At 51.9% G+C, this 12,253-nt stretch overlaps 6 protein-coding genes across 6 annotated transcripts; 2 read left to right on the top strand and 4 right to left on the bottom strand.

The window, feature by feature from the left end:
• Positions 1 to 267: 267 nt before the first annotated feature.
• bfr1 (putative nuclear segregation protein (Bfr1)) lies at positions 268 to 1,948 on the bottom strand (the record flags this gene model as incomplete). The annotated part of the gene is made up of 3 exons (XM_056667973.1): positions 268 to 477; positions 530 to 1,696; positions 1,835 to 1,948. The coding sequence occupies 3 exons, from the start codon at positions 1,946 to 1,948 to the stop codon at positions 268 to 270; spliced, it is 1,491 nt and encodes a 496-aa protein (XP_056521569.1).
• A 316-nt stretch (positions 1,949 to 2,264) lies between these two features.
• Positions 2,265 to 3,154, top strand: N7515_007228 (DNA-directed RNA polymerase core subunit RPB5; the record flags this gene model as incomplete). The annotated part of the gene is made up of 3 exons (XM_056667972.1): positions 2,265 to 2,360; positions 2,447 to 2,529; positions 2,581 to 3,154. The coding sequence occupies 3 exons, from the start codon at positions 2,265 to 2,267 to the stop codon at positions 3,152 to 3,154; spliced, it is 753 nt and encodes a 250-aa protein (XP_056521568.1).
• A 968-nt stretch (positions 3,155 to 4,122) lies between these two features.
• Positions 4,123 to 5,800, bottom strand: N7515_007227 (putative integral membrane protein Pth11-like; the record flags this gene model as incomplete). Its single annotated transcript, XM_056667971.1, has 2 exons — positions 4,123 to 5,359; positions 5,433 to 5,800. The coding sequence occupies 2 exons, from the start codon at positions 5,798 to 5,800 to the stop codon at positions 4,123 to 4,125; spliced, it is 1,605 nt and encodes a 534-aa protein (XP_056521567.1).
• Positions 5,801 to 6,913: 1,113 nt separating this feature from the next.
• N7515_007226 (histidinol-phosphate transaminase) lies at positions 6,914 to 8,336 on the bottom strand (the record flags this gene model as incomplete). The annotated part of the gene is made up of 3 exons (XM_056667970.1): positions 6,914 to 7,964; positions 8,030 to 8,200; positions 8,251 to 8,336. 3 exons carry the CDS (start codon positions 8,334 to 8,336, stop codon positions 6,914 to 6,916), a joined length of 1,308 nt encoding a protein of 435 aa, XP_056521566.1.
• A 1,040-nt stretch (positions 8,337 to 9,376) lies between these two features.
• Positions 9,377 to 10,249, top strand: N7515_007225 (DUF1115 domain protein; the record flags this gene model as incomplete). Its single annotated transcript, XM_056667969.1, has 1 exon — positions 9,377 to 10,249. The coding sequence occupies one exon, from the start codon at positions 9,377 to 9,379 to the stop codon at positions 10,247 to 10,249; it is 873 nt and encodes a 290-aa protein (XP_056521565.1).
• A 211-nt stretch (positions 10,250 to 10,460) lies between these two features.
• On the bottom strand, positions 10,461 to 12,072 carry N7515_007224 (phosphatidate cytidylyltransferase; the record flags this gene model as incomplete). The annotated part of the gene is made up of 2 exons (XM_056667968.1): positions 10,461 to 12,005; positions 12,058 to 12,072. The coding sequence occupies 2 exons, from the start codon at positions 12,070 to 12,072 to the stop codon at positions 10,461 to 10,463; spliced, it is 1,560 nt and encodes a 519-aa protein (XP_056521564.1).
• Between the last annotated feature and the right edge of the window lie 181 nt (positions 12,073 to 12,253).

Below are 12,253 nucleotides of genomic sequence, written 5' to 3'. Positions count from 1 at the left end.
AACCATTCACAAGGTTCCAAGATTTTACGCGGCCTCCCGAGGTGTTGATCTCCAGGCATCGTGATTGACTACGTACACAGTACTCCGTGCTTTGAGGAATAGTTATATGACTTCGATCACTCGAGTAGTCCATTCATGAACCTAGATACAATGCATATGCAAGTGCTCAAATAAATAATATAAGCAAAAAAAAAAGGTTACCCTAAAGAATGCTAGACAAACGCTAGACTTCATATGCGGACGTATTGGCATGTGTGGGCGATGCGACTATGCGGTCTCCTCGATCGCGGCCGCCTTCAGCTCCTCGGCGACGTCGGCGACGGCATCTTGCTCCTGGGCCTGCTCGGCCTCTGCTGAAGGAGCGATATTTTCTTTGGCGGGCTTCTTGGCGGCGTCGGTGGCCCGGCCGTTGGTCTGAGAAGCCTTTACTTCTTCCTCTTCGAGGCGGCTGATTTCCTCTTGGGCCTTCTTGATGTTCTGCGGGGTGATGAGCACATGATCAAAGTTGGGGTTAATGAATAGAACATACCTCTGCGGTCTTGCTGGCCTGGTCCTTCTTCCATTCAGTGATTTTGGCGGCCAGCTTCTCCACAGCAGCGGGGACATCCGACTGGTTCATAGGAGGGTCGATCTTGACCTTGGCGAAGTCCTCAATAATACCAACGTTCATGTTGAACTTGGTGCTGTCCGCAGCGACAGCACCGCCCTTCTTACCGCCCTTCTTGCCCTTCTTGCCAGCGGTACCGACGAAGTAGTCCTCCTCGTCGTCCTTCCGCACGACCTTCATTCCCTTAATCTCAGCAGATTCAACGGTGCGGCCAACTCCGGCACGGAACTTGCTGCCTTCCTCCTTCTTCTCATCCAAACCAAGAGCAGAGAAGTCATAAGCGGGATCGAAGTGACGGATCAGACCCTGGGCGGTCAGGATCTCATCGGCGTAGGCAAGCTGCGAAGCCTCCTCCAGCTTCTTGTCGGCGACCTTCTTGCGCTTCTCACGGGCATAAGCCTCTTGCTCAGCCTTCTGGCGCTCACGGCGCACACGCCATGCCTCGTCCTCGTACTCCTTGTAAGCACGGCGGGCCTTGTAGTAGGCATCCTTGATGCTGCGGATGGCAGCGAACTTCTCCTGCCGGTCGTTGTGCAGCTTTGTGCGCTCGTCGCGAAGGGCGTTCAGGTTCTTGAAAACGCTGTCCTGCTCGGCCTTGATGGCATCGAGCTCCTTCTGGATTTCGGCGTACTTGTCGCTCAAGGCCTTGGCTTCGGGATTGTCAAGGCTCTTCCGCAGCTCAGCGATCTGGGCCTTGATATCTTTGATGCCCTTCTCGGACTCCTCAAGGCCAGCAAAGCTCTTGCGCTGTTTGCGCAGGTTGGAAACCTCGGTCAAAGCCTTGCGCTCATCAACCAGGCGGAGGGTGCCGGAGTCGACTTGCTTCTCGAGGCGGGCAATCTCCTTGTCGATCTCCTCGACGTTCTTGAATGACAGGCGGCTGCGAGAGTTGTTCAGCTCGGTAATGCGAGACTTGAGATTCGCATCCAGGGCGTTGATCTTCTCTTGAACCGAGGACCGGCTGGACTTGAAACCGGATTGCTTTTGGCGGATTGACGAGAGTTCGGCCCGGAGTTCCTGCTGCCTCTTGACGATGGGGGAGTCCTGGTTGTTGGGCTTTGCGTTGTCCAATTTTTCCTTGATTTGGTTCTGTTGCGCATGTCAGTCATGGGCTCGAGGACAAGTAAATATAATGGACAATCAGAGTGGGTCGGGATCATCGTCGCAACCCAGACATCCTAGATGAGATGAATGTCCAGTAACTATACAAGAAAGGTGTATCCGTACCAATTTCTCTTGAACAGCAGTGTGCGCCTTCTCAGCTTCGGCGAGACTGGCCTTGTAGGCGGCCTCATCAGGCTTGGTGGGCTTGACCCGGGGCTCGGCGTCAGTGACAGCCATTGGGACGAATTGAATGACGAAGGCGAGGAATTAAAAGAAGAGAAGAAAGACCTTCTGAGAGGTCTTGAAAGTATTCAAATAGACCAACGTGAGAAAGACCAACGTGACACTAAGGGGAACTTGGAGAATCACTAACGTTAATTAAATTGGTTCGGTCTGATTCTCCGCTTAAGCGTTGCTGGCAGAAAGTTCCCGCCGATTTTTCGACTTCACCTTCATCTCTACATCGGAGCTCTCACTACCCGCTTTTTCCTCCGCGATCTCCTCCACACGATTCTCCTCTCTCACAGAGAATTTACCTATACCTTATTTCATAATGGACGGAGAATCGGCATACTCCATGGAGGCCGAGCGCGAGATGACTCGGCTCTGGCGCACTTTCAGAACAGTCTACGAATTGCTTGCGGACCGGGTAGGCACTCCAGATCGAGTCCCTGACTCCTCAGGATCTATCGCGTAATGGTCTGTCATCGATGCTAACCGTACGCGATGCAACAGGGCTACGAGGTGTCCGACCACGAGCTGGCACTGCCACTTGACGAGTTCCGCGCAAAATATGCCGATCCTCTGGGATATCCTGAGTATGCAAATCACCTGGCTCTACTGTCTGGTTTGCTCTGAGCAATGTCGAGGAGCTCGAAACGAGTCCACATCGCTAACAAACTCTTCCGCAACAACAGTCGCACCAAGATGAAAATCCAAGCCCGCCCCACCGAGACCATGAAGATGAAATACACACCATTGCCCAGCAAGGCAAACCCGAACCCCCAGCCCGACTGTGGCACCATCTATGTCGACTTTTGCCCTGACGCCTCAGGTGTCGGAACCAAACAAATCCGCGCCTTCAACCACCTTGTCGACGAGAACAACTTCCACACGGGTATCTTCATCACGCAAACACCTATCTCGCCTTCCGCTGTCCGTCTTTTGTCTACTCTGCCAGGCCGAATCTGTGAGCACTTCCAAGAACAGGATCTGCTCGTCAACATCACCCGTCATGAGCTTGTCCCCAAGCACGTTCTGCTTAGCCCGGAGGAGAAGGGCAAGCTTCTCGAGCGCTACCGTTTGAAGGAGTCGCAGCTGCCGCGTATTCAGATTTCCGATTCTGTTGCTCGCTACCTCGGTCTGCGCCGTGGCCAGGTTGTTAAGATCATCCGCAAGTCTGAGACTGCGGGTCGCTATGCCAGTTACCGCTGGGTCATCTAATCTGGAAAGGTGGCAGACAAAAGGGAATGGAATGCAATGTCAATGTGCGATGCGGCAGCATGGGCTGATAGCAGGCGTCTCCATTGGCTTTTTTCTTTCCGGTATGGGTGTTTGCCCATTACACCCGGGTTTGCGTCGCAATCCACCTTGCAAACTCGGATCGCATTCAGTCCACTTACTGTCTCCGATCTGTCCCATCTCCGAGCTCCACCGCAGGAGAAGTTGGCAGTCGAGAAAGAGCAGCAGATACCAGGCAGGAGTGGACATATGGGAGTTTATTGCTTTTTCCTGACTGATCCAGCTACAAAACCAAAAAAAGTTCTGTCTCCCCCTTGTATTATGGACAGCATGGCGTACGGGCGCAAAGTTTTCCCTTTGGGAGGTTGCGATGGGGGTCTTCTCTGATTTACATAATGGCCATTTCTTCCAGGGTCGTGTCTAGACGAATTCAATTCATGTATCAATGGCTGTCATCTCGAGTAAGGTCTGATTAGACGAGGTAGATCATGGCTATAGCCAACAGTTCCCTTACGTTGGACAGTGTACGGAGGAGTAGTCTACGCTTTCAGGGCTATGCTACATCATGTGATGGGTATACCTCCATGTAGGTAATTGAACCAAATTGAAAAGCTCACTTCACACTCGTCTCTCGTCGTATATGTATGTAGAGAATGCAGATTAGTAAAGGTACACTATTAACAAGTCAGGTTCAAAAAGAAGGAGTGTCAGCCACGCCCAAGCCCATTGGAAGTATCCAAGATTCCCCGGGAGACGACACATCCAACGCCATCGCTAATAACGCATGAGGGGGAATAGAACATGAAACAGGAAGTAGTGAAGGTACAGGATAGGGCATATTAGACAACAAACCGAAAGGAACAGAAAAACGCCATCCAACCAAATATCCCAAAAAGAGGTCAAAATCGAAGATTAAAGTCATCAAATCATGCCTTCATAATCACATCACATCAGGGCTGAGCAGTCCCATGCCTCGACAACAGTCCCCCAACATCCTGCAACTCAATCTCAGCATCAAGCGTCACATCCGAAGAATGGCAAGAAGGCGTCGAATGCGTCCGCGTCAACCCAACAGCCGGCAACGGCAACCTCACAGGCCTTGCCGCAACAATCCCCATATCCTCCAAAAAAGCCCTACCCCCTCTATCACGCTGCTGCGCCGTCTCCGCCTCTACAGGCGAAGACAGAGTCGTCTGGGCGCGTACATGACCCGGCCTTGCGCCCTCCGACAAGTCCCTAGTCAACAGCCCACCAACATCCGAAAACGACACGCGGCGCGGCGTCTCCGGTGGCGGCGGTAGGTCACGCGGGGACTGATTTGTGCGGAGATACTCTCGCGGTGAGACTTTGATGTCTAGACTATCAGCGGCGGAGGTGCGGCGGTCGTCTGAGTGGGTCGAGAACGACCATGATGGATCGAGAGTTCCTGTTCTGGCGACTGCGAGAGGCATTTGCGGGGGAGACGGGACGGATGCTGATATCTGGAGATGGGTTGCATCGTTGGTTTGGGGATTTGTTGGTGGGTATATTTCCGGGTTGAGACGGATACATAGACCGTCAGCCAATTCCGAGTCCGAGCCCCATTGGTTCTGCATTACAGTGTTTCTGCGCTCAAAGGATTTATCCATGCTTTCTGAGACGGAGGCTGAGCCGTGTGTGCGTTTGTATTTTAGTTTTTTGAGGCCGCGGTCGCGGACGAAGGAGCCTATGACGAGGACGTTGGAGACGGCTGTTGCGGCGAGGATTTCGAGCGAGGCGAGGAGGGAGCGATAGGGTTGCGAGCCTTTGTGTTCTATTACTGAGGGGACGCGGTAGGAGGTTATGCCGACTAGGAGGAGGGAGAGGCAGAAGAGGGCTGAGAGGGCGAGGCGGCGTTTTAGAGACATTTGCGTTAGGAGCATGATGGGTACTGGGAAGGCGACGAGGAGGAGGTCTGTTATCACGTCGCAGGTGCCCATCGTTATTAGGTTCACGTAGCCGACTCGGCAGGCGGCGCCGGGGTCTGGGGTTACCTGCCAGTAGTGGTGGAAGGGTTGACATTCGGCTAGGGTTGCGATGACGACCGCTACTAGGGTTGAGAAGAGGAAGAAGGAGATGAAGCGGAGGAAGATGGTTGTTGAGCGGCGCCAGCTTAGGCTTGTGACTCGTTTGAGGAATTCACAGACCGTTACTTTGGCTGTCCAGATGCTGTGGTTGAATCAGTTTACTTTTGAACTAGATGGGAGGATGTAAGAGTGTATTGGGTGTGTGTGGTTCTTACAAGATGGCGTAGAAGATCCGCGCAGCAAGTACCAGCTTACTGCCTAGCTCTTTGTTCAGGATCTCCTTTTCTGTCAAGCCGACGGTCGTGGTGTTGTTGGTCCCCAAGATGAGAACGTAATGGACCAGTACCATGCGGATCAATAGAGGAAACACGCTGATCATCATGACCTTGTCTTCGGGGAAGAAGCGTTCAACGCGTATATAGCGACCACACAGGCGGATGATGATGATAGTCAGCGAGAAGATCGTAGCCCACCAGCTCATCATCAGGATCGGATTGATTTGATCTCTGGTTTGCAGGGCTGGCAGGCTGTCGGGGTCCGGGTAGATGCCACGCGCGACCAACGACATGGCCACGGAGGCCATGATGCCTCACAGAGAGGGTATATAAATCAAGAAGAACTGCAGTCCAGTCGCAGAAAGCGATTAACGAAAAGCTTTACATGGCTCCTCACACGTGCGGAAGTGTGGGGAGAGTTGTTTAGTGTCACGACGATGGGGCTGATCGCTGAGACTAAAGTAAAGGACGATCTGGGATCTCCGGTAGATGTATGTATAAGAGTCGGGAGATATAGGGAGAAGATGATATAACGTAGGTTTCAGATCAAACCATAAGAGGGGAAGGAATATCGGGGGGAGGGGATGGGAGGCTACTGAAGTAAATAGCCACAATTTCAAGGATGACCAGATAAGCCCCGGTCTATTCGTATAAACCAGTGACACTCGACTCGCTAATCTCGAGAGAGACTCGTCATTTGCCCTTATAGCATGCATCATATCACATCGAATTAATTTAAGCGACGACTTCATTTTGGTGACTGGATCGACATGATGGTAGATTGCGGTGAGTCTTAGTCGCTGAGCGCGGGTTGAGGGAAATTTAGACTTTTCGTACAATGAACGGTCAAGACTAAGAGTCCACAATAGCTTTGAGATGATTGTCTGTGCCAATAGGATTCTGTGGGGGTTGGCGCCAGTTAGAGGGGGATGGTCTTGGCCAAGGAAGGACTCGGGTCTATGAATCTGTACGCAGTACTTGTAGTACTGTGTACGCAGTATACTCCCAGGATATAACGATAGTTATACCTCCAGGGGCATACATCTACACGTGGAGTGTTACCAGATTGAGTTGGAAGCCCCGAGATACGGAGTAAGTTTTGTGTTACGTTGAGCACATGTTAACCAGGGAAGACAGCCTGGGATCTGGGATAGTTACCACGGTAGCAATATTAAGCTGATAAGCTAGTGACTTCTACTATCCCCTCTTGGAAAGTGCAACGGAGAACATGTGATAGTACATAGTAGTCAGGATGTATGCTGTACTCCGTATGCTGTATGCTGTTGTTATATGGTATCCCCTTAGTATCGTTCCCTCTATCTCATATTTAGCCCCCAAAGCTGGGGACTTCGAATGTGACAATGTTATCTGTCGATGATGATCCCACGAATCAAAAAGCAAATTAATTAATCGCGCAACTTTTATCCAACCACAGCAGCCGCCACATCCTCCCGCTTCGCCTCGTCCCGAAGCGATTGAATCCCAGCCCCAGAACGCAGACTGCCCAGCACAACCCGCAGTTCCTGCAGGAATTTGGTGACTTCTGCCTCCGTGCCGACCGTGATACGGAGACAGCCCTCGCACCCGAGTTCTTTACCACGGAATCGGACCACAACGCCACGCTTCTCCGCCATCGCCTCGTACGCCGCAAGCGCAATCACATTACTCGGTCGATCCTCGGTGTCCAACATTTGCACCAATAGGAAATTCGCATCGCTGCCGCCAAGGAACTTCCCTACACCGGGGATCTTGGGGAGCTCGGAGAGCAGACGGTCGCGTTGCGCGATGATCTGCGACCGGTAGCTGTGCATGACGGCCATATTGGGCGCTGTGAGCGCGGCAGAGGCGAGTGCGCTGGTCGGGCTGGAGATGTTATATGGGGCTTTGAGACTGTTGAGTAGAAGTGCGATCTCCGGGCTCGCGTAGGCAACGCCCAGACGGATACCCGCCAAACCGAAGGCCTTGCTGAGCGTCTGCATGACGACTAGGTTGGGCCATTCAGTGACCCACTCGGCTAGACTGGATCCCTCGGGCGCGAAGTCGATATAGGCCTCGTCGACGACTACGACGCCGTTCCAGGTTGGGTGCTCGAGGACCTTGCGGATGTCCTCTTTGCGGATGAGGTTTGCGGTCGGGTTGCCCGGTGAGCAGATGTAGGCGAGTTTGATGGAGGGGTCGGCGGCCAGGGCCTCGTTGACTTTATCGGCTTGCAGGTGGAACCCGTTTGAGGCGTCGAGGGGTACCTTGACGATATCGATGTCGTTCACCTGCGCACTAACGCTGTACATGCCGTAGGTTGGGGGACAGGTGAGGATCTTATCTTTACCAGGGACGCAGAAGCAGCGGAGGAGCGCGTCGATGGCTTCGTCTGAGCCGACGCCGCAGAACATGTGCTCGGGGAGGAGAGTCTTTTGGGTGTGGTGGTGGGTGTTGCGCAGGTTGCAGAAGAGCTGCTTAAGTTCGATCTGATGACTGGCGGGCACAGTGATTGTTAGATTGGTCTCCATTGAGGGCGCGACAGTCAACATCTCACTCACGGATCGGGGTAACGGTTCAGGCCGAGGAAGTCAATCTCCGGCTTGGAGGCCCCTGTGGCATCGCCGGTCTGAGAATTTTGCAAGGCGCCATCGCTGTTTAGGGCAAGACCAGGGCCGAAGGCGTTCTCGTTGGCGTCGAGGAGGACGTTCGTCCCATCGTCTTTGTAGTCACTGACTCATTAGCTCGCCGGTACCGGTAACTTTTAGATAGGGCAGCGTACTCTCTGGCGCATCGGTAGGGCTGCAGTGCTAGGATGTTAGGACGGGCGCATGTGGCCAAATTGAATGGAGAGGTTCGTGAAGCCATTGTGGTTGTGAGGAGTGCAAGATGTCGGGACGCAAAGTTGGTGGGGTGGCGGGGACTTTTATCGGGACTGGAGGTTGCATCAGTCAAATGCCGATCTACTACGGAGTAATTATGCGGGCACTTACTGTCAATGATTCCAAAGGCACGGAGTCATAGTTAGGGTTTCACCTTTAAGTTTAGGCCTATGTTAGAATATGCTTGTCAATCACTGTTCTACTATACCATTCTTGTTATATGGAACTTAGGGCTCAGTACGGCCTTCAACTACAGTATCAAGCAGACGCACTTGGTAACTACACAGTAAAAACTAGCCCATGATACATGTGATTGATCTCGTACACACAAAGACCTGTGCGACGGATATGTACTAATCTAGCACAGTATCATAGCTTGCAAGTATCCATTTCATCTCAGTTTCACCTTCGAACATGACTCATGTCTTTAGGAGGCCTATTTTCCAAGGCAGAAATTCCAGAGCCCAAGTCCCCAAGGTGGACTAGTGTGTAGACTGTAGACTGTAGTCAATAACATGCGACTTTAGCGTGAACTCTATCTCCAATTGCCAGACGATCTTAATTCCCAATCACATAGATCGTGCCTTGAATCGAAAGGCACAGATAATGTGGCATATGAATTGGGGGTGGATCTCAAAGGTCTCGTATGGTAACCGGACAAGGCCTGACAGTGACAAGGATATGCTGAGAAGTTTGAATCGAGATTTGACTCTTTAGCAACGTTGCGTGCCTCAATCGAGTCAACTCCGAGATAGGAGCAAAAGATCCCGAATTTATGTCTGGTGGGGCGACATGAACCAGTAAGATGCCAAAGTCAAACTACACTACAGACCTCCGTATTCCTCTCCAAGCGCATTTCAATATCTCCAAGCCTCAAGGCACAAGCCAATTGCCATAACCAACAAGCACATACTCAAGGCTAGTAGCTGCAAGTAGCTCTGCACATACTCAAAGCTACAAGTATCTCTGCATAGACTCAAAGCCAATGCCCCGAGATTCCAGGCTTCTGCACATATAACATCCAAAATGGCCAAAGAATTATTCATCTTACCAGTGGACCTCATGGAGTCCCAATTGTCCACAATCGACCTCCTGACGGCAATGTTCCCATCTGATGGCGAACTAGAAATCCCCGAATCAACAACACAATGCGTCGAGAAACTCCGCAGCTGGTGCGAGGATCCAAGCTTCCCACCACCCACAATCCCATCAACTCTATCTCTCACCGTCAGTCTCCCAATCTTAGAAGGAGAAAAGACAATACAAGTCAACATCTCCGTGCCACTCCAATGTGAAACCCCAGAAACCGACCACTCCCCACCATTGGGCTACTCACTCCGACAACCAGAGTGGATGTCCAGAGCCGAGGTCGCCAGACTCACCGCCTCAATACCAGCCGGCGACGACGCACTCGAGGCCTTCGAGTACATACAGGCAGAAGCCAGTCGGTTTCTTGAACACAAGCAGTCCGAGGCCGTGGTTCCAGAGGACACAGATAGAGGACCGATTGTCCGCGTCTGGTTCTACTTCCCGTCTCTGTCAACCCGCAAAAAGCGGGATGATATGGTTAATCTGGCGCCGGGGTATGCTTTGACGGGATTTGTATTGGCGGGGAAGCCGGGGGTTTTGTGTCTTGAGGGCTGCTCGCAAGATATCGATTCTTATATGAGTTTTATCAAGACACATTCGTGGGGTGATATTCCGAGTTATCAGAAGAAAGTTAGCGAGAGGTTTCGCGAGACGGAGGGGGTTCAGAGGGTGTTCCCTGGGATGGAGGAGATCACGGATTCGTTGGGGGAGCGGGGTGGACAGCGGGCTAACCGGGGGGATATGCAGGCGTTGGAGGCTTGGTTAGGGGGCAAAGGATTACAAGAGGCATTTGAAAAAGTGATCTTTTAGCTAGTCTGCGCTAATGTATATGTTTGCAGACAGCAGTCTCTATATATGTTTTATGTATTTGGGAAACGTTTCCTGCGGACGCACGACACCAGACAGTGGCAGATACATAGGTCTGTGACGACCTCGTTACAAGGCCAACAAAGTCCACAACGCCTCCATATGCATCGTACCTATAACATGGGGCTAAATTTAGACACAGATGTTGAGTTGCCTACTCCTTCTTTGTTTCCTTCGTCTCTGCTGGCGCTTCAGATGACTGCTCGGAGGACCGGGGTGGTTGAGTCGCCTTCAGCTGAGATTGCTTGTGCTTTTCGCGTTTCTCTTTCAGGTAGGTCCAACTTCTACCCAAACCCGCTGTGAAAGGTGCCTTGATCGTTTGAACAGTGCTTGGCCAGCGGATTGTCTTCTCGATCGACTTGGAGACCTCCTGCTTGAGGTAGTCATCTCCCGCAATCCGTTGCTCAAACGCACCTCCCTGGGGCCGGCGAAGAATCTCTTGAGAATCCTTGCTCTCCTGAATCATTTTGTCGAATTCAACCCGGGGAATCCCATAACGAGATTGATATTGGAAGTATAGCTTTTGCCGGAAAGATTCGGGCAAGCGGCGAACCATGTTGCCACGCTTCACCGGATCCATATCTTGTGCCATGGAGAGGATGGCGTTCGGATCATCGATCCAATCATCACTGCTGCAGCGAGGATCCTGGAAATCGACATTGGGTAGATTCTCAATGAGTGGCGCATAGAGCCGGCGGAAGTGCGCCATCTGTCCCGAGACAATATTCCGCACCTTGCCAGGGTCCTCGGCTGGAAGAGCCATGCGCAGATCTCCCATATAACTCATTCCTGCGATTGTACTGTATAGTTCGAACTCACTAAAGTTCTCAGGTAGAAGCAGCAGCGCGACTCGCAAGGCTGACAGTAAATTCACCTGATTTGCCAATCGCACTTTCGGGTGATCCCGTAAAATCTTGACAGGCTTGTGCAGACGACCGGCAAGATACAGAGTGTCCCACTGAGTGAGGTCCCGGCACAAAGTGTCCAAGTTGACCACCCCGTATTTAATCATTGTCCCGTTCACCGTAACATAAGGATGGAAGTACACGCCTGCGCCGAAGCGATCCTGCACCTGGGAGACCATGTACGAGCCCATATAGCCCAGGCCAGAGTAATGATCCCGGTGTTGGCTCAAATTGAGATCATGCCAATGCTGTGAGTATGATACTCCAAAAATGAAGTCAATCATCTTTCCGGACCCCTGTTGCATGTTATTGATGGCGGTGGGTGCCGAGGGGTGTAGAGAGCTAGCTGGAGCAGCACTGTTGTTCTGAGGAAAGACACCTGATCCATAGGCAAATGCATAACGGATTGGTGCTTTGAATTGCCAAAGGATCATACGCAATGCCTCCTTGAATTCCTGGTTTATGATCATGTGCTGGTTGACTCCGAAATTTTTGGAAGGAAGTTCCGAAAAATTGGAGATGGATAAGTCCGGGTTGTGATCCCAGTCCGAGTCAGGCAACAGCGAAGACGAGGATGTCGAAAATGAACATGAGGATGAATGGTCGCTGGTCACCTTGCGTAGCAAATGCGATGTCGAAGCGCTATGATTTGTTGATAGTCGGCCATTGTAGGGAGTGTTCGGACGACGATTGGTTGACAAGTAGCGAGCCGAGGAGTGATCGAGACAAGGGGTTGCGAGCAGAGCACGAGAGCGCCAAAGAGAGCTGGGGTTAGCTCCTCGAGAAGCAATGATCTAGCAGACAAGTTGTAGCGGGATCATCGGGTAAAGATGGGAGCTGACTTACAGTTACTCCCGGCATGATTTAAGGTTAAATGAAAGAGATCGGGGCGCGGAGCGCAGTAATTGAGTCAAATCAAAGAGCATGAGTGACCCGCATGGAAAGCAAAAGGAGTGAATCGAGGTGAAGTTGAATTGAGGCTCCGTCAACATTTCGGGCTCTGACGTACCCCCGGCCCAGTTCATTTCAGGTGCTGAGTAAA

Source organism: Penicillium bovifimosum, assembly GCF_028826915.1.
Source record: "Penicillium bovifimosum strain IBT 22155 chromosome Unknown utg000005l_segment0_segment0, whole genome shotgun sequence".
NCBI classification, from domain to species: domain Eukaryota; kingdom Fungi; phylum Ascomycota; class Eurotiomycetes; order Eurotiales; family Aspergillaceae; genus Penicillium; species Penicillium bovifimosum.
Note: the sequence above shows the minus strand (reverse complement) of the source record. Positions and strands in the feature narration are given on the sequence as shown.